The sequence below is a fragment of the Penicillium arizonense genome, assembly GCF_001773325.1.
Source record: "Penicillium arizonense strain CBS 141311 chromosome Unknown PENARI_contig017, whole genome shotgun sequence".
In the NCBI taxonomy this organism is placed as follows: Eukaryota; Fungi; Ascomycota; class Eurotiomycetes; order Eurotiales; family Aspergillaceae; genus Penicillium; species Penicillium arizonense.
In genome coordinates this window covers 624,526-644,492 of record NW_019173294.1, presented here as the reverse complement: position 1 = coordinate 644,492, position 19,967 = coordinate 624,526, and the positions used below count along the sequence as shown (strand labels likewise).

Below are 19,967 nucleotides of genomic sequence, written 5' to 3'. Positions count from 1 at the left end.
CTGGCGGCAGCCTGCACTATTTCCTTTCCCAGAGAGGCAGACCAAGGGAGAATCTGTCCACCGAAGAGGTAAACTGTTTTGCTATTCAAATCCTGCGTGCAGTGGCGTTTTTACATGAACATGACATTGCCCATGGCGACATAAGGCCAGAACATGTACTGCTCACGGCTCAGGGTGCAATAAAGGTAGGTGGTTTTGGTGAAGATGAAGATGCAATTCGAGAACTAGCCCAACTATCACATGGTAGTAACCTCACTTCATCCGTTTCGGTACCCAGCCCTAACTCAGCTGCGGCTTCTAACTATAAGCCGAAGCTGTGCATTCGGAGAAGAGTCTCGGATTTAAGTGTCCCTTATCTTCCGCCCGAGAGGTTCCCCAGTCGTCGTGGCTCTCGCCGTCAAAGCTATACACATCAAGACGTCTTTGATATTAGATCGGGAGATATATGGGCATGCGGCATGATATACATGGTCCTACGGTCCGGCCAACTCCTCTGGCACAGCGCTCACAGAGTCAATCCTGAAAAATCCTTTGCTGATTATCTCTCCTGTCGCCTGGGGGAAGATGGCTATAGTCCTATACAGGTTCTTGAAAATGTAAGTTACTTCACTTCTATCGTCTGTTTCTAGCGAAGTTCGGGATGAGAAAAGTATCTAATGTTTCGGAATGCAAAAGCGCTGCCGAAATGTGGTTTATGCGATGTTACATCCCGACTCAGGGTCGAGGATTACTGCAGCAGAGGTCTTGAGATCTGAGTGGGCCCTTGGGGTTGCAGTTTGTGAGGTTGGGGAGAGGGGATTATGATCAATATTTGATTTTTTTGCACTTTCTATATGATTTAAATTCATTCTGAGTCAAAATCTCCAGGGGTAATTCTCTTGTTTGTTTCTCTAGTTATTCCGAGTCCCGTGAGATTATCGCTTTCATGACTTTGGTCTTACAACATTCGTTTTATCGCAGAGACAAGGACTAAAGGAGGGTTACGATTCATGAGAGTCAGGAAGAAAGCTGCTCGCTATATTCATATCCATGGCTATATAGGTGATGAAGACATCGTCGTTATCTCCTCCGGTATGTCATTCGCTCTTAAAGATCAACATCCCCCAATGCTCTACTTCTTCAATGTCAACACACCCGGAACCCAAGGCAGGGTGTTGTAGTCATTGCTGGCGCTGGGATTGTGCCCCTGGTAGAGGAGCTGCAGGTTGCATGGATCAACTGTCATTGTTTGGTCAGAGTTCGTGCGAACCAGATCCCCATGGCTAATATCGTTGGTCCAAGTGGCGCCACTGTTGGCTTTTCCAGCGAAAGGGTTGCTCTCGGTTCCTGCCTGCACTTTCCATGAACCGCCTAGATTGTTGGTAGTGAATGAGCGGAAATAACGACCATTCGATCCAATAGCTTCGACAAGCATCAAGTATTTGTTTTGGCCCTTAAGAGTATACACCTGGACGGCCTCGAACAAGTTGTTGGTGGTGTCGGTGAGAATCACTTCGTATTGTGTACCGAAGTCGCCTGGGAAATTACCAATAGGCATGCTGGCTCGGTAAATTTTGCCATTGTCCCCAGCAAAGAATATATACATATGCGTACTGTCGCCGATGACTGTCTGATCGAGGAATGCGGCATTAGCGCCAGAGATAGTTCCAGAGAAAAGCGGTTTCTCGGATGACCATCCATTAGTGTTGGTAGGATCACTTGATGTTCGGTATGAGAAGGCGGTTGAGCCCCATTGGTAGGCTAAGACCCAAATGCCCTTTGGCTTGAAGTAGAAGAGTGTAGGTGCAACAGTTCCGTGTGTCATTGCATTCTGACTCGCCGATGCCATGTTAGACCAGTCCGAAAAAAGACCGAAGTTCATCGACCCATAGCTTCCTGATGTATCCGTGGTTGACGCATACACAAGATGCTGGTTATTGTAGACCACATTGGTGAAGTCCTTGACCGCCGACCATCCTGACTTGGGACTCGCCAGCGCACCGGTTGATGTCCAACTGTAAGTGGATGGTAGTGCGCAGTCTGCCGTGGCACCAGGCACTGAGGCAAGTAGAACAGCGCCAGATGATAACAGGACAGACTTGGGGATACGAAGTTTCATAGTGGTGCTTTTTCGTCAAAAGTGCAGTTAAAAAGGTAATTGGTGAATTTTGAGATACCAGAGAGAAATCCAGATAATGGTGGAGATCGTGTTTATATAGCCTACTCAGGGAAGTCCTTCAAAGTTGAGGGAACCAAAGATATTACCATAACATAAACAGATCCCAGGATGGTTAACCGGGAAATATACCTGAAGGAATACCCGTGTGTTCTATTTGCTACCATGAAAGCTACGCGGATCCATTATATTAGGCAAATTGCATCGAATAGCCTTTCATCCGTCGGAAAATTGCCTTTCTGGTCACAAAGATTGCTTTCCCAATCTATCTGCAGACACAAGATCCTTGCCAAAAATGATTCTGCAACACTGCGTTAGACTATGGGGGCTTCCTTCTAGATTGCGGTACTCTTGATCAATCATCGCGTATCAAATGCGGCACGGGTGCAGCGCAGTATCGAGCCATCACATCCTCACTACACAGAGGGGTAGCTTGGTTAAAAAACAGACGTTCTAGTTTCATTTTGGCTCATTCCCTCTTTGCCAGCATCATCAACTCAATAATACATAAATCATATATAAGCCTCCACATTTGAAGTCGAGATTGGAGAGCGGGGCCCCGGGAGGTTCCCCAGACTGCGGAGTAAGCCGGGCTCGAAATATTCAGTTCGGGCTAAAGGGTTCAAGAGAAACAGATTTGACCTTACTTCATTTGGTAGGAGCTAAATTATCCATGAATAGCTCATCAACCTTGGTTCCAAGGGACCTGGTCGGGTGGATGCAAGCACCCTGGCTCCCTATCACATGGATACATCTAGGTCTGATCTCGTATCCGGGTGAGCCCAACTGCTGCGTCGTGCAGTTCTTGTCTCACTCAATTTATGACGCAGTATCGTCTCGCGCTAAAGCGGAAACATCCTTGTCAGGAGTAGGGAATTTCTCTGCGATGGGGTACGTGGACTAATTTTGGGGTTTGTCATCCAGCGGTATTACTCTAGACAGCAGATTACATCTCACTTATTTTTCATTATCTCAAAGACTGTCCATGGTGTCAATTAAAACCAAAACTCTTTCTGATAATTATCACACTCTGCTGCTCATGAAGAGCATGGAGTAAAAGTCGGGCTATAACGTCTACACTGCGCCGGTGCGATCACCGTTGTTTACATTGTAAAAATCTACATTCGATACATTCAAACTGAGTTTGAGGTGGCGCCAATCTACATTTCAACTGTGGCATAGACTTGGGTTAAGTAACATAAGGTGCTTACAGGACAGGAACTAACTTTGTGCTTCAAACTTGCTTTGTCCCGGCACAGGGCCGAGCGGCTCAATGAAGCAAGCCGCGATGAACTTAAACTCAACCTTCATTCTTGTATATAACCGTAATCCGGCACTTGTGGAGGATCGCAATAACTTATATGAACAGAAACCTCGTTGTGGATATCATCTCACTCGCGGTTTTCATTGGAGAATACTCGTTGGAGGTCGCCTATAACACTTAAGCTCGATTGTTCTCAATGACCGCACTCTCTCGTTTTAGAGCCTCGCACAAAGCGTTTCCTATGGATTGAATTTGGTGGGTCTGAGTCACACTGTCATATGAAAAATTACGGGCATGATCAGGATAATCTTCCTGAGCATGTGTCTCGCTTGGATGCAACCAGTGAGCAGTGCTTGACTAAACGCAATGTATATCCAATGCCTCAGCCGATCTTGGTATAGAATGCTAGTGGTCAGCTTTTATTACACTACTAAGCTACATCTCTAGATGGAATCTATTGCCCACTTTGCCCTGCTACTCAGAGCTTGGTAGTGCCCTCGCACATAGTCGCCACTGTGTCAAAACAAATCCCCCTATATGAAAGTGAAACCGCCTATCCTACGCATTCTATGATTACCGCTTCTGGGTATATCGTTCATCTCAAGACGCTCGGTCGCTGCCTTTTTCAGCCGTGAGAAACAAAGAGGTACCACGTGCATCTGCAACGAGATACCGCAGGCAAAGTATCGATGATAGATAGAGATCACCATTAAAAAGTCTTTCTGTAGAGTCTTCTAAATGTTTCTCTCTAACTTCATTAAAAACAAGGGACGACAAGTTTGACCCTTTTCCGATCGTCCAGAAGTATTGAAGCAGATTATGTACTACTTATTATATTTATAAGCGCATATACGCCGTACATTTCCATGGTTGACTCTTACAGATCTTGGATATCCAACCTGAGTATGTGGCTTAGTAGGCATGTGGCTCAGGGGCCGGAACTGTCAAACCCGAGAAATTACCGCTTCGGCCGAAAGTCTAGATATGGCCCCATATTTCGTAGATTCATAGCAGCATGGACTAAGAGCTCCCTGGCGTTGACCCAGAGACCGAAAGAATCTTCGTTACTATCGGGGGCTTATTATTCCTTGAACGCGGTTCCTGAGTAGGATCACATATCTAACAAGGGAACAAGCTGAATTTTGGCGAATAGGATAGGCGATCATAAACCTCTCGACAGTATGTCAGTGCGGGTGTTAGAAAGGCTAGGACGTATCCACACTCATTTCAAATCGAAAGAAGTTCTCCAGGACCTAGTCACACGTGATGCATTGGATCGGAGGAATAAAAGCCTCTGTTCAAGGGGTTTCGTTTCTAATGAGGTCGAAATTGGAGATACTATCCTACACTTAGGAAACAGCATTTCAATCCAAACGCTAATATCCTTGACCTGTCAGGTATGTTGTGTTCATATGTCCTCCCTTCTACCAGCCAGCATTTACTAAAGTTTGTAGCGCAACCAGCTACTACCTTCCGCTTTCGTGTCGACGTGCAGGATGATTATAACTCGCGGGTTTTCTCTCACAAATTTTGTGATCGCCAGCTCAGCATTCTGCTTCCAAGTTTGTGTTCTGTACCCTTGGCATCACAAACTCGACGATGAATTTCAACAACTGAAGACCGAGCATCTTCGGCTGCTGCAGGAGGGTGAGGAGAACCGATTGAAGGAGTTAAGGGGTATCCGTGAACATCTTGGCGTCTTAAATGCCAAGAGGAATTAGTTGCTTAATGACTTTGGTGTTGTACAACATGTCGCGCAGTGCGAAACCCCCACCGCATGGGCCTTGAAGCAAATGTATATAATCAACCGCACTACTGGCGTCAACCCCAAACTTCAAACTAACATCGTTTGCTACATTACAATATATTTGAACACAGTTCCATTCAATTACACGGTCTAGCTCTAGGAGGTTGTTTCTCCTTCAAGTATTTCAATCCTTTGCTTGGGGGCGAGTGGCATCGAAGGGGTTCCGCGACTAGGTAGGTCAAACTGGACAGAGAGAATGAAAGGAAATTTGGAGGCTTTCCCGTCATATTGATGTAGGAATGACTCGGTCTGGCGAAGTAGATGAAATTCTGACTCGAACAGCAAGAGGATTTTGTTCAAGTTGAGCTTATTTCATCTTCGGTCCTAATTTTGCTCTTTTATACTAGATCAATTGGACTATACGGGAACTGCACTCAATTCTCAAAGTGTTTCAAGATGAAAACCTTCCCATCAGGTTGCATCATCTCAATTCAAGACTTCCTACTCGAAAATGACCCCCATCAAGATCCGAACTTGAATATTCACAGCGAGAAGACGCACGGTATGCCTGTGGAGAAGTGCATAGAGCTAATATCCGGTGTCCTCAAGCAGAACATGTTTGATTTGGATGATGCTGGCGCTGCCGTGACTGAGCTTGACAACAGCCAAATCCGGCGCTTCCTACCTCAGACATTCGAAGGCTATGCTCCTGCTCTTGCCTTGGCATTCTCCTCAGAAGGTCGGATCCTCCCTTCTGACTTATCCAATGGCAAGATTGAGCTTTGGGATATAGATACCGTTCAGTTACTTGAATGCGATGGTGAGCTAATTCAAACAGTTGTGTTCCACCGCGAGGAGCGGACTTTGCTTTCTGTCTCTCGTCGTGGCACCCTCCGCCTATGGGATACCGTTATCTGTTACTACATACTCCGTATAGTAGGCAGAGTATTGATTTTCAGGTAGCAGCCTATGTCCTAACATCTAAGGTTTTATCGAACCGTAAAACCGCCATCAACCCGAAGATCCGCCCCATTAATCATCCCACTAGAATCCTATACAAATCAAGAGTCAGAAGAACACTACCATCAAAACCCGGGACTCAAAGGAAATACTCACCTGACAAAGGAAAACCACGGCATCCGCGACCTCCTCAGGCAACGCAAACTTGCCCGTAGGGATACTTTCTAAAAAAGCCCTCCTCACCGTATCCTCCCCCCAAGCCTTCTTCCCCAACTCCGTCCAAGCAACAGTCGGCGAAACTGTATTAGCCGTAATCCCACGGCCGCCCCACTCAGAAGCCATACTCCTGGTTAAACCAAGCAATCCAGCCTTGGACGCACAATATGCACCATGGCGGTGTAACGCGGCATGCGCAGCCTGAGAGGAAATACTAACGATCCGTCCTGGCGGCGGTGGTGAACTAGTTGATGACTGTGCCTGTACAGACTGCGATGCAGCGAAGTAGCTCCGTGCAAAGGCTTGCGAGCATAGCATTGGGCCGAGGATATTTGTTGTTAGGTGTTTCAGGGTTTCTGCTGGTGGTGTGTGCTCCATATTGCTTAGGGAGACGTAGCCGGCAGTGTTTATTACGATGCTTGGGAATGCTTTTTCTGTTGGTGATGTTGGTGAGGTCGTTTGGTGTAGTAAAGAGTCGAAGGCAGATTGGACTTCTTCTGGGGATGTTATGTCGCATGCGTAGGTGTGGATGTTATCCATGTTACCGGCTTTTGCGCCGTAGCCTGATTCTAAGAGTTCGTCGCGGCGGGAGGCTTCGAAGGGGGCGTAGAGGATTGCTAGGCTTGCGCCTTGTTGGTGGAGTTTTTTGCCTATGCTTGAGCCTAGGCCGCCTGTGCGGTTGTCAGCGACGGCACACTTATATATAACACTGCAACGTTATCCGTATTGTCGTTCATACCGAGGCCACCTGGGAGGATTGCTAATCTGCGGGTAAAGGCCATTGTGTGAATATTACTGAGCTCGAAGCTAGAGGCAGTGTTACTAGAAAGAGGTCTGCTTAAGAATGGGTTGGATATGAAGTTGAAGTTGTTCTGTTCCCCACGCTTGGACTGAGGGGAATGTGTACGCTTTAGGTAATGATCGTCTACACGCTTGACGTCAGACAAGACCACATCGTTGTCTATGCGAGCTAGACAGCGTATGTTGATATTGCTTTCAGCATCTTCATACATCACCAATCTACTCCAAAGACATACCTGGTAGTCCCATTTTACAATGTCAGCCGTGGTAGGAAAGACAGAGCCACAGGGTTGACAAAACTCAATTGAAGAGAGCTCTGTCCAATCATATCAAACTACAAACGAGGCTAGTCCTCATTTAGTCTACGCATTTACACGTCTACGAGCGGTTTGCTATAACTGGCAATCCCCGGTACCGACCTGCCAATCAAGCGGGTCTAGTAGAAGAGCAAAATGCCCGTGCAGGCCACAGTACTGCAACAACTCGATCCCAAGGGTACACACGATGTATGTGCAAAGATGTGAATCCCTTTGGCGCACCGAGCAGATCACATCTTGTCGATCGGGTGACACCATACATAAATGTGCAGGGCTGTCCGCTAATCCACTATTCCGCCACTAGGCAGGAATGCAGGATGTCGCAGGGATCGACAAGAGCACAATGACGGAGCAGGATCGAAGCGGTGACTGCACCAAGCACAAGGCTAGCAAAGGGCTGGAAACAGGCGTGATAGACCTGCCAGCAGCAAACCGCAGATTTACACCTCCAAAGAGGCGGTTAGTAGCATCCGCCTTGAGACTGCATCTGCGAGGCAAGACACCAAAAGAGGAGAAGAGGGATGAAACATGCATGTCCTTTCGCTGGTATTGTCCAGATCAAGTTTTAACGGTAATATCTCAGAACGAGACTTGCGCTTTCGGCGGACCAAAAGCGCGAGATCTCGAACACCCGCCATGCGTGTTGCATAAAAAACACTTACCCTGTGCATCCATGTATGGATGCCGTATTACCATATTATATCCTCCTTCGGCTGCTTGGAAGTGTAGTCACCGTGACCACTCGTAAGCACCGGCCTTCTTTTCTTTCTTTTTCTCTCAGCGAGCTGAATAGAACTTCAGACTGACACTGGAGCGTTCTTGTTCTCATCCCTCCCGATCGGCTCGTTAACCTCGGTATCCGAGTCGGCAATCTTGAGGTGCTTAAACCAACCATCATTCGACTTGCGCCACCATTCAGCAACCGCAAGGATAGTGACACCACCCATGATCACGATGGCGTAGTTGAACAGGCTGGAGTCTTCGTCGATCGCACGGTTCGAGTAAGCCGGGGCACAGAGCACGGCGAATGCGAAACCGTTCCAGATGAATGTGACAACAGCAGCCACCACACCAAACCGACCCAAGTCCCAGAAGCCCGGGCGGAAGGTCTTTCGCGTGATGAATGCGCGACCGATGCCAACCAGACCATATGCCGCGAGTGAACCAGCAGCGGAGGTCGAAACCAAGCTAGAGAAAGCAACCTGGGACGGGAGCTGAGTGCAAAGCAGAAGGGCGGCAATGGTCGCGATGAAGATGACCGCGTTGTGGGGCTGCTTCGATTTCGACACACGGGACAACACATCACTGTATGGGAAGACACCGTCGCGCGCCACGGCGAAGACAAGTCGGGAGACAGCCACCAAGGAAATCGAAGTATTCAGAATAGCTCCGATCATTGAGATGATAGTCATCACCACATGGGCATGTGGACCAAGCGCCATGGCGTACATGTTGATGAACGGCTGGGGCGCGCTGGTGTCGTAGAAGGTCTCGATAGGTGGCATGCAGAACAGGAACAGAATGATTATAGGGAAACCACAGAGCGCAGAAGCCACGGTCGCCCAGAAAATACCCTTAGCAGCTGCCTTCTTAGCCGAGACAGTCTCTTCTGCGACATGACCCGACGCGTCCTGTCCCACTAGGCAGCTTCCCACCAAGAACCAGGAGAGAACCCAGTTAAGGCCGGGACTAGTATCACCGCCATTGTATGTCGATGTGAAAACATATTCAGCCGATTGAAAACCGTAGGTCTTGGACACGCCGATAGGCAGCCAAATGAAATTGAGCAACATATCGATGATGATGACCGTGACACCCGCCCGGAACACCCACGAGTACATACGTGGCGGGAGGAAGTTCAACGCGGTAGCAATGGCCAAGAAAAGCAGCGAGAAAGCCCAGGCCACCGCGCGGGCACGCACATCCGATGTCTCATACGGGAAGCTTGTTTTCGGATTGAACACCACCACTTCGGAGACAAGATAGTTGGCAACGCCAAACGAGTCACTAGCCAAGAAAGCAGTCCACGCAACTAAAGTCCACGCAGCAACGAGGAAAGAGACAAAGCGACCAACCCGACCACCACCCCAGGATCGAAATGCCCAGTAGTAAATCGACCCCGCGGCGGGGTAGCTCGAGCACGCTTCAGCGAGGCAAGCGGCGGTGATGATCGAGAGGATACTACCGGAGACCCAAGAGCTCCATCTACGGAAGACAGGTGTTAGTGATCAACGGTGGAATGTAGAGACAAGTTCCTGGAGCGTGTGATACATACATAGCGGCCGGCCCACCGCCACTTAGGGCGATGTAGAACAACACACGGATGCCTCCAATGCAGTACAAGGCCGAGAAGGAGCAGGCAAAATTGTCGAATGACCCCCAGCCACGTGCGAGAACTGCACGATAGCCCAGATTTAGCAAATCGCGATCATCTTCATTGGTCACCGACATTTCATCGGTGTAGACCTGATGTTGGGTCTGCATCTCTTGAGACTTGGCTTCAACAAGGTCAGAGGATGCCATGGCGCGTTGTCTTCTTCTTTCGCAATGAGAGCTTAACGAGAGACTTGGGGCTTGACAATTCTCACTTCGCTCAACAAATCTTGGGAATCTGAGGAATTAACTTTTTCGATGGCAGATCACGTGGGACGATCAATTGCTTGAACGGAGACCGATGTTCGGGGCTGTTCTGGATTGGTGTGGATGTGACTTGGGTCTGTTAGTAAAATAGGGGCCATTGACACATTATTGGAACTGTGCTGTTGCAGTTCCCTGGGTTACAGTAAGAGTTGATATTTTCGTGTACAGGTAGCTCTGACCAATTGAGGCCCTAGTACGCGGGGTTAAGTAATTGAGTTATAATGTAACTCTCGACCACCTCATGGTCTGACCATACGGTGAAAATAACAACAAGCATAGCAAAGCAAGCATAGAAAACAAATATAGGCAAACCAGTAGATCAATATCACATCCTTGCTTCCTTACATGTAGAGAAAATAACGAGTCTTATCGGTGACACCCAATGGCGTGATCGACCTTAGTCCCCCGATCACGGAGATTACCGTGGGGTGTTGGTACCGGGTATGAACCGTAACTTACATGCTGATCCCCGGTAAAGATGGGCATATTAGACTTGGTAACGTTGCGTGCACCGGGTATGTACCTAGTACGAGGGCTGCTGATACCGTACCGCTGCCCCTCCTCGTAACTCCCCGTTGGGTTAGTCTACTTTTCCTCCCCCTCTATTTTCTTCGAGCTTTTCCCTCTTTCTTTCTCTTTCTTCTTCATCTCTCAAAAGGCATCGGGTGAAAATTCTATCCTTCAAGAGACCCTGCCCATTTTCTCCTTACACATACACATCCGTCAGAATGGTTCAATCGTATGTCCTATGCTCTATCTGCTCCTCATTCCTTCATCGCTAACTCTCCATAGATCTGTTCTGGGTTTCCCCCGTATGGGAAAGCTCCGTGACCTCAAGAAGGCCACTGAGGCTTACTGGGGCGACAAGATTTCCCGTGACGAGCTGCTCTCCGAGGGCAAGCGTCTCCGTCTTGCTCACTGGCAGATCCAGAAGGATGCCGGTGTCGATGTCATCCCCAGCAACGACTTCGCCTTCTACGATCAGATCCTCGACCACCACCAGCTCTTCGGAACCATCCCCGAGCGTTACACCAAGTACAACCTCCACCCTCTCGATGAGTACTTCGCTATGGGTCGTGGCCTCCAGAAGGAGGGTGTTGATGTTCCCGCTCTCGTACGTGTCCACTAATATTTCCCTTGTTCAATCAGATGCTAACAGTTCAACAGGAGATGGTCAAGTGGTTCGACAGCAACTACCACTACGTCAAGCCTGCCCTCCAGGACAACCAGGTGTTCAAGCTCGCTGCCGAGCCCAAGCCCGTTGCTGAGTTCCTCGAGGCCAAGGCCGCTGGCATCACCACTCGCCCCGTCATCCTCGGTCCCGTCTCTTTCTTGACCCTCGCCAAGGCCGACCGTGGCCAGAGCGTTGACCCCATCACCCTCCTTGACAAGCTTGTTCCTCTCTACGTTGAGCTCCTTGAGAAGCTCAAGGCCGCCGGTGCCGAGGATGTTCAGATTGACGAGCCCGTCCTCGTCTTCGATCTTGCTGAAAAGTCCAAGGCCGCCTTCAAGCCTGCCTACGAGAAGATTGGTGCCATTGGTGCTAAGGGTCCCCGTATTACCCTCACCACCTACTTCGGTGACATCGTCCACAACATTGACGTCCTCGCCAACCTCCAGAGCCTCTACGCTATCCACGTGGACCTTGTCCGCAACCCCGAGCAGCTCGACACTGTCATCGCCGCTCTCGGCCCCAACCAGGTCCTCTCTGCTGGTGTCGTTGATAGTCGTAACATCTGGAAGACCAACTACAAGGCCGCCATCGAGAAGGTGGAGAACGCCATCCAGAAGCTCGGCAAGGACCGTGTTGTCGTTGCCACTTCCAGCTCCCTGCTGCACGTCCCCCACACTCTCGCCAGCGAGAAGACCCTCGATGATGAGGTCCGCGACTGGTTCTCCTTCGCTGTCGAGAAGACCGCTGAGGTTGTTGTGATCGCCAAGGCTGTCACCGAGGGCCCTGCTGCCGTCCGTGCTGAGCTTGAGGCCAACGCCAAGTCTGTCCAGGCCCGTGCCTCCTCCAAGCGCACCAACGACCCCACTGTCAAGGCCCGCCAGGCTGCCGTCACTGAGGAGATGCACAACCGCAAGTCTCCCTTCCCCACTCGCCACGCTGAGCAGGGCAAGACCCTCAAGCTTCCTCTCTTCCCCACCACCACCATTGGCTCCTTCCCCCAGACCAAGGAGATCCGTGTCCAGCGTAACAAGTTCACCAAGGGTGAGATCACCCCCGCTGAGTACGAGAAGTTCATCGAGAAGGAGATCGAGGAGGTCGTCAAGATCCAGGAGGAGCTCGACCTCGACGTTCTTGTCCACGGTGAGCCAGAGCGTAACGACATGGTCCAGTACTTCGGTGAGCGTCTCACCGGTTACGTCTTCACCACCCACGCCTGGGTCCAGTCTTACGGCTCCCGTTGCGTGCGTCCCCCCATTATCGTTGGTGACATCTCTCGCCCCGCTCCTATGACCGTCAAGGAGTCCAAGTACGCCGCTTCCATCACCAAGAAGCCCATGAAGGGTATGCTCACTGGACCCATCACCTGTCTCCGCTGGTCCTTCCCCCGTGACGATGTCCACCAGTCCGTCCAGGCTCAGCAGCTCGCTCTCGCTCTCCGCGATGAGGTTGTTGACCTCGAGGCCGCTGGCATCCACGTCATCCAGGTCGATGAGCCCGCTCTCCGTGAGGGTCTCCCTCTCCGCTCTGGCTCCGAGCGTGTTGCCTACCTCAAGTGGGCCGTCGACTCCTTCAAGCTGTCCACCGCCGGTGTCACCGACGGCACTCAGATCCACTCTCACTTCTGTTACTCTGAGTTCCAGGACTTCTTCCACGCCATCGCTGCTCTCGATGCCGATGTCCTGTCCATTGAGAACAGCAAGTCTGACGCCAAGCTCCTCCAGGTCTTCATTGACCAGGCTTACCCCCGTCACATTGGTCCCGGTGTCTACGACATCCACTCTCCCCGTATTCCCAGCGAGCAGGAGATCAAGGACCGTCTCGAGGAGATGCTGCAGTACCTCACTCCTCAGCAGTTGTGGGTCAACCCCGACTGTGGTCTGAAGACCCGCCAGTGGCGCGAGACCAAGGCCGCCCTTGAGGGCATGGTTGCCGCTGCCAAGTACTTCCGCGCCAAGTATGCGCAGTAGATCCTTTCAACCCTTTTACCATTTTAATAGGAGGCGACATTCTCAACCTGTCGTCTCTGGATCGGGGCATTTTATTTTATGATGAGTTACGAAGATGATACCAAAAGTTCAACATATGGGTTTCAATGGGTTTCTAGAGGATACCAAAAGCGGGCCTGGAGTTTCAACATGACTGACGATTTCACCTGGCACTGGCTGTCATCACCTCGGTGATGTACGGCTGTGTCGGGTTTACCATTTCAACATTGTGTGGTTTCCACATGCGCAAGGTGTACAACCTTGCTTGATCGATCTCGATCTACTGTTTCTATTATCGTGTAGAATCAGATGTCAATATTACATTTCCACAATAACGTTTTCCTTACGTAGACTCACAGTAGTGCTTGACTATAGGCAAGCGTAGGTTCCAATCGGTGAATTGTATCTCGGCTTACTCGTCGCAGACCTCAAAACAACTTGGCCATTGGCCAAGAGATTCATATAATGCAGTCAGTCACCGGAGGACTATGCCTAGCATGAGGAGTCCACAACAAGAACCAGGCACTCCCTCACGTAGGTCCTGATCTGCTCTGTGTAATTACCGGCCTTTCCATCTTGCTCTCGATATCCTTCATAGTCGGGGATATTGTGGGGTGAAATGGTTGAGTGAATGGATGGAGGGTGGAGGTTGGACTATGTATTTATATGGGAGGGGGACCTTGAGTAACACCTTGGTCGAATACCACAAGGTACTCAGCAAATAACTCAATAACCACGTGCCTTTGTGAGACCGGAGGTGAGGTTATTGCGACGGTACCTACTTTCATACTGTGTTTATCTGAACACTAATCATTGATCCCTTGTCTAACGCCGAAGTCGATGCCAGCACAAGCAACAAGGCAAGTTGAACATTTCGGATCGTTGATTCAACGCTTCGATAATCTGCCATTTCTGTAGAATGTGAGTCCTTCGGATATCGATGCCTACTAAGCTGCAGGTCCCAGGCAAGCACGGAATGCGGGGAAAGGGATGATGTGCGTCTTGGCGCCCCATTTCCGTCAATCTCAACCCACTTCTTGCTTCCATCCACTTGCACTGACCTCCGGGGCACGTCAATACTAAGGATCTAGCTGGAGTAAAGTGATAAAGATCATTGCCCACTGTGAACCCCAGGTTCATTTCCAACATGGCACCCCGACATGACAAATTCTCCGCGCAGACGGTCCTCGGACCACCAGCAGAGCGCACGCTTCGATTCACGGAGAATGGCACTTTCCACATCTCAGTCTTCGAAGACTTGCATTTCGCCGAAGGTCTGTTCAACTGATACCCAAGCTTGCTTCGAGGAATCCATGAATAGAAGCAACCACGCTAACGCCTCAGCAGATGAAATCAAAGATGCGAAATCGACAAAGGTGATGAAATACATCCTCTCAAAAGAGCAAATCGACTTCGTAGTCCTGAATGGCGACCTGGTATCAGGCGAGCGGACCCGAAAAGCCGACTCGAAGAAATACGTCGACAGAGTCGTTTCCCCGCTCCTCGGCGGGGGATACAAATGGGCCTCGACCTACGGCAACCACGACAGCGAGGTCAACCTCGACCCCAAGGAGGACATGTTCAAAGCCGAGACGCGCCACGCTAACAGTTTGACGGAGAGTAAAGTCTTCGGGCTTAAGGCTGGCATCACGAACTATTACCTACCGGTGTTTTCTCATGGGGCTTCGGAAACAGATAAGCCGACCCTTATTCTTTGGTTCTTTGATACTAAGGGTGGGCATTATTATCAGCCCGAGGGGCATGGGGGGCCATCCGTTAAGAGGCCGAGTTGGATTGATGAATCGGTAAGAACTGTGATCTGATTTTTGTGCTCGATAAGTGAGAATGAATTGGCTGACTGGATTTAAGGTGGTGGATTGGTTCAGTGATACTAACTCAAAGCTTAAGTCGAAGTGGGGCGTTATTCCCTCGTTGGCTTTCTATCATATCCCCGCTCATGCAATGTTGGAGTATCAGAGCAAGAACCGTGTTGACCCGCGTCGAAACCCTGGTATCAATCGCGAAAGGGTTAATCCGCAGGGTACTGGCGAATGGAGCTACGATAGCCAGGATGTCAAGTTCATGAAGGCCCTTCTTCGTACTGAGGGGTTGATTGCTGGATTTAGCGGTCATGATCATCAGAATGATTGGTAGGCAAACACGAAACACTTCCCATGCTCTGACTGTCGCAATGCTAACAATGACAGGTGCTTCAAATGGGACGGCTCACTGGTCGACCATGATCTAACCGGAAGCGGCATAAACATGTGTTACGGCCGGCATACGGGGTACGGGGGATATGGTGATCTAGCCCGCGGAGGCCGTCAAATCCTCCTCGACGAGAAGACTCTCAAGGAAGGAATCGAGACTTGGATTCGATTGGAAGATGGAACCATTTCTGCGCACGTCACGTTGAACTCGACTTATGGTCAGGATCCGTATCAGGCTGTCACGAATAGTGGTACGCCAAGACCGAGCGTGCATTCGGAGGGCTCGGTATTCTCTTTCTTCTGGCTGTTCATCCCATTGTCTAAACTCTTCCGCTGGTAGATCCGCGGCTATGTTCTTCCTTCTATCTTTATATTTTGGTTTCACTGTGCAATAGAATAAGTAGCCTTGCTGCCATAAGTCTTGAGTTATTTGCTATCCTGTATTTCCTATGTAGGCCGACATGGCAATATAGTCATATATTTTATGCTTTTGGAACGAGGAGATTGAGCCGCTGATGCAAAACACGTCCTGGTGGTTTAAAGGCGCGTCGAGATTATGTCAAGATAGATTGATTAGATTAAACTATTTAACTTGTTCGTTCCTAATCGTATCCCCCGCGAACTTGAATGATACAATATTTTCGCAGAGAAGCATATATCCTACAACTGTGCAAGTAGAGTCGCGCATCGCTCAGCGGTATCCTCCGTACTCACGAACTCTGCACTGGGCTTGTTATCAAGACCAAGCTCAACAAGCGTGGAACCTAAAACCACATTAGAGACACTCAAAACGATAGAGAACGTCAGATAGGGAATGTCCAAACATACCATGAGGATCATAAACCGGCCACCCAACCTCACTCAATCCTCTCCTGGGATCCCTCACAAAAGCCCCCCAAGCTCTCCGCATCACGCCCTGCAACAGCAACTGCGGCTCGGACTCAGGGATACCAGTAATTGCAGCAGACTCTCCATAAATCATATTCAGCTCCGAGCCATGATAAGCACCACTAGTCGGGTAAAGCCGCGTGTTTTCCCAATCGGCATTATACTGGAACCGCCAGACGGGACTGTGTCGACGGGCACGATCTGCAGCTTCTAAATTCGATGGGCAGAAGAATGTTCCCATGTTGAAGTCGTCCCATGCTTTATCTGTTAGTGTTGAGCCCTGGGCGTAGGTGGCTACTTTGTAGAAACCTGCTTCGTTGGAATTGTGGCCTAGCAGGTAGGGCTAGGGGTAAAAGAATTTGTTAGTGGATTTCCAAATCGCTTCTAACACATCGGATCCTCGGAGAGGCTACGAGACAACTCACAATACGGGCGAATTTCCCCTCAGCCGAGAGAGCTGTATAGTTCCCGAAAACAGTCACCCCATCGACCGTCGGCTGGAATGCAGGTGCCTTCCTCGCTGGGTTGGTAGTGGGGACCTTAACAGAAGCAGCAGCATCTCGAATGGTATCAACATCCTGCCTTCTCATACAAGCCAGCACATCCCCCTCACTCTCAGATGTGCAACCCGCCTTCGCAGAGGCGTTAAACCAATGGCTCGCCGCGACCTCAGCCGAATTAACAGGGAAGCTAAGCGCAGTTCCGGAATGCGAAATCAATCCGGAAACAAGTGGCTCGTCGCGGTACGCATAGGCCCAGTAATCGACCGAGGCACTGCCGCATGATTGACCGGAGATGGTGATTCGATCTGGATCACCACCGAAGCCGTGGATGTTCTTCTTCACCCATTCTACGGCCAAGCGTTGGTCCTGTAGGCCTGGGTTTGGGGATTCGTTTGGAATTCCTGGGAAGCCGAAGATGTTCATGCGGTAGTTTGCTGTTATTACGATTATTTCTTCCGACGAGGCGAAGGAGGCCCCGTTGTAGAATTTTGTGTTTGTTGTGCCCGAGGTCCATCCTGAGGATTATTGTTAATTTGTGTCTCAAGGTTGGAGGTATTGATGCTGTTGGGTGTAACATACTTCCGCCGTAGAAATGGATATAGACTGGTTTCAATGGCTCGTGGGAAACTTTAGACCAGATGTTGAGGGTTAGACAATCCTCGCTTTGGGTATGATTGTTGACAGTGGTAAAAGATTCAAAGACCCGATCAAACGAGGCCGTTTTGTTGGGATAATCTACCAAGCTTGACGGCGTGTATATGCAATCACTGCGGTTCCAGGCGTTAGTTTAAGTTGGAAAGGAATTGTATCCCTTGGGACACACGAACTTTCCCTAGAAAAATGGAAAATTAGTATGTTACTTCGCATCTCAACAAATAAGTCACTGCTTTCTCATACATATTTCGATGCAACCTGGACCCCAGATCCCTTATAAGATCGGGGCGATGCAAACCGCAAATCACCCACAGGGGGCTGCGCATATGGCACACCGAGCCATTCCACAACACCCTGGCTACCAGGGACATCGTGGCCGATAATTTCGCCATTTTGTGTAGAAACAGAGATCACCTTGGCAGCAATCAAGGGCGCAAACCACAAGACGGCAAACTTCATACTGGGCAACAACATCAACAACAATAAAGTTACATCCGCAGAAGCAAAAAGACCAAAGGAAGGAACCCGCAGGGAAAAAGCAACAAATCTAACAGCAACTAAAAAAATAAATTTGCACAGGAACAGGCTAGCGACTAGCCCATTGGTGTTCTACCGTATGGGCAATGCGGAGTGGTTGGGGGCCACGCAGGATCGGCCCATCAGATCGTGGTCGGTGGAGAATGGCACTGACCTTCTCGTCGGACAACCTATATCCGGGAATGATTGTCGCTCATAGCCTTGGCCCGCGAAGTCCAGGATTCGCTCTAGGTGGTCGATGTGTCCGGGTTGTCATGCATAAGGAGGAGTTCCCCCGAGTTCCGAAGTGTACAGGTTTTGTGCGACGATGTGTGAATGATGGTGTTCTATGGCCAGACTGTTGATGGGATCCCCGACCGGGGGTATATCCTCTATATTACGGCCCTGGTGATGGTCTTGGTTGCGGCTGTTTTTGTTACTGCTCGTTTAGGGACGAGGATTGTTACGAGGCAACTTGGGCTGGATGATATTTGTCTCGGGCTTGCTCTGGTCTCGTCGGTTGTTTTGACTGCAGCTATTGATATGTGTAAGTTGCGGGTTCTCAGTTGTGTTTGGCATCCCAAGTTGATCATATTCAAGCTGTATACCATGGCTATGGCAGACACAAGCCTGATATGAAAGACATGAATGCGGCTATGATGGTGAGTGACTTTCTTAGATAGCCGCTATTGCACTTTCTACTCCGAACGGAGTATACATATCTTTTGTGCTTGCTTTTTTATCTTGTTCAGCAGATTTCCATTTCTCACATTTCCTACCCCTCCAAAAACAAAGAGCGACTTCTAACGGCTATTGGATACAGTGGTTCTTCATAGCCCAAATACCATACAAAATAGCCCTCGGTTTCACGAAAGTCTCCCTCGTCCTTCTCTACCTCCGAATCTTTATCACCAAGACATTCCAGCGCGTTGGAAGAGGATACTTGGTGGTAATACTCGCCTGGACGATCGCATCAGTCTTAGTCACGATTCTACAATGCATCCCGATTAAAGCATCCTGGGATAAGAAAATCGTCGACAAGAAGTGTGTCGACAAAAACTCATGGTGGTATGCCTTCGCCGCCATCAACACAGTGACGGATTTCTTAATAGTGATCCTTCCAATCCGGCCAATCCTAAATCTGAAGCTTTCGAAGCAAGACAGGATTGGGTTGCTCTGTGTGTTTGGAATTGGCGCATTGTACGTCCTGTCTCAAAACTGCTTGAATTAACGATTATATACTAATCAACTATAACTATGAACAGCGTTTGTGTCACCAGTATCCTTCGAACCGTCGCTGTATCTCAGACATCTACCGGTCTAGATCAAAGCTGTGAGTGCAAAAAGACTTTGTTAAAGAAGCGATGATACTAAAACATAACAGGGGACTTTATCCCCCGCTCAACGTGGACTTTAGTAGAATGCAACATGGGAATAATTTGCGCCTGTCTCCCCCTCCTCCGTCGCCCACTAAGCTTCATATTCCCCTGGCTCTTCCGTCGTGGAACAACAAGGGGTAAATCAGGAAAATCGTATGAGCCCACTGAGCTCCAATACATGGAGCGATCCAGACGGCTTCGCGCAACGCAGAGTCAGGAAGAGATACTTCAGTCAGAATCTGAAGCTGGGAGGGACTCGCCAAAGGGCGAGGAAGCTCAGATTGCGGTTACTACAGAAATTCGGCAGGTTACGACGGCTGAATATGATGCTGAGTTACAGAAACGGTTAAAGTTGGGTATGTAATTGTTTCTTTTGGGCTGTTTATGTGGGCTGGATATATGTTTTTGATACGACAAGCACCGGTGTACTCATCTTTAGATTTCGACATAACGTTAATGATACCCTCATAATTTAAGATATCAGTACCTCGTGCATAATTATTCCTAGATAAGTAGCCCTAGGACATCAGTATTCTGCGGTGCCGAGGTTAGTAGAGC

At 49.4% G+C, this 19,967-nt stretch overlaps 8 protein-coding genes across 8 annotated transcripts; 4 read left to right on the top strand and 4 right to left on the bottom strand.

Moving 5' to 3' along the window:
• Nucleotides 1–1,111: 1,111 nt before the first annotated feature.
• PENARI_c017G12258 (uncharacterized protein) lies at nucleotides 1,112–2,098 on the bottom strand (the record flags this gene model as incomplete). The annotated part of the gene is made up of 1 exon (XM_022634457.1): nucleotides 1,112–2,098. The coding sequence occupies one exon, from the start codon at nucleotides 2,096–2,098 to the stop codon at nucleotides 1,112–1,114; it is 987 nt and encodes a 328-aa protein (XP_022485863.1).
• A 3,524-nt stretch (nucleotides 2,099–5,622) lies between these two features.
• On the top strand, nucleotides 5,623–5,978 carry PENARI_c017G04439 (uncharacterized protein; the record flags this gene model as incomplete). The annotated part of the gene is made up of 2 exons (XM_022634308.1): nucleotides 5,623–5,905; nucleotides 5,971–5,978. 2 exons carry the CDS (start codon nucleotides 5,623–5,625, stop codon nucleotides 5,976–5,978), a joined length of 291 nt encoding a protein of 96 aa, XP_022485867.1.
• Nucleotides 5,979–6,155: 177 nt separating this feature from the next.
• PENARI_c017G05579 (putative short-chain dehydrogenase/reductase) lies at nucleotides 6,156–7,392 on the bottom strand (the record flags this gene model as incomplete). Its single annotated transcript, XM_022634325.1, has 4 exons — nucleotides 6,156–6,218; nucleotides 6,283–7,013; nucleotides 7,082–7,312; nucleotides 7,380–7,392. The coding sequence occupies 4 exons, from the start codon at nucleotides 7,390–7,392 to the stop codon at nucleotides 6,156–6,158; spliced, it is 1,038 nt and encodes a 345-aa protein (XP_022485833.1).
• An 865-nt stretch (nucleotides 7,393–8,257) lies between these two features.
• Nucleotides 8,258–9,983, bottom strand: PENARI_c017G00377 (uncharacterized protein; the record flags this gene model as incomplete). The annotated part of the gene is made up of 2 exons (XM_022634220.1): nucleotides 8,258–9,665; nucleotides 9,736–9,983. 2 exons carry the CDS (start codon nucleotides 9,981–9,983, stop codon nucleotides 8,258–8,260), a joined length of 1,656 nt encoding a protein of 551 aa, XP_022485785.1.
• Nucleotides 9,984–10,828: 845 nt separating this feature from the next.
• Nucleotides 10,829–13,241, top strand: PENARI_c017G10615 (5-methyltetrahydropteroyltriglutamate--homocysteine S-methyltransferase; the record flags this gene model as incomplete). The annotated part of the gene is made up of 3 exons (XM_022634421.1): nucleotides 10,829–10,839; nucleotides 10,893–11,214; nucleotides 11,268–13,241. The coding sequence occupies 3 exons, from the start codon at nucleotides 10,829–10,831 to the stop codon at nucleotides 13,239–13,241; spliced, it is 2,307 nt and encodes a 768-aa protein (XP_022485696.1).
• A 1,165-nt stretch (nucleotides 13,242–14,406) lies between these two features.
• On the top strand, nucleotides 14,407–15,809 carry PENARI_c017G03484 (metallophosphoesterase family protein; the record flags this gene model as incomplete). Its single annotated transcript, XM_022634291.1, has 4 exons — nucleotides 14,407–14,533; nucleotides 14,607–15,064; nucleotides 15,168–15,409; nucleotides 15,467–15,809. The coding sequence occupies 4 exons, from the start codon at nucleotides 14,407–14,409 to the stop codon at nucleotides 15,807–15,809; spliced, it is 1,170 nt and encodes a 389-aa protein (XP_022485811.1).
• Nucleotides 15,810–16,129: 320 nt separating this feature from the next.
• PENARI_c017G12199 (uncharacterized protein) lies at nucleotides 16,130–17,973 on the bottom strand (the record flags this gene model as incomplete). Its single annotated transcript, XM_022634456.1, has 6 exons — nucleotides 16,130–16,233; nucleotides 16,298–16,700; nucleotides 16,783–17,375; nucleotides 17,440–17,627; nucleotides 17,684–17,692; nucleotides 17,813–17,973. 6 exons carry the CDS (start codon nucleotides 17,971–17,973, stop codon nucleotides 16,130–16,132), a joined length of 1,458 nt encoding a protein of 485 aa, XP_022485722.1.
• A 396-nt stretch (nucleotides 17,974–18,369) lies between these two features.
• PENARI_c017G11866 (uncharacterized protein) lies at nucleotides 18,370–19,773 on the top strand (the record flags this gene model as incomplete). Its single annotated transcript, XM_022634448.1, has 5 exons — nucleotides 18,370–18,577; nucleotides 18,631–18,692; nucleotides 18,854–19,230; nucleotides 19,296–19,363; nucleotides 19,415–19,773. The coding sequence occupies 5 exons, from the start codon at nucleotides 18,370–18,372 to the stop codon at nucleotides 19,771–19,773; spliced, it is 1,074 nt and encodes a 357-aa protein (XP_022485793.1).
• Nucleotides 19,774–19,967: the final 194 nt, after the last annotated feature.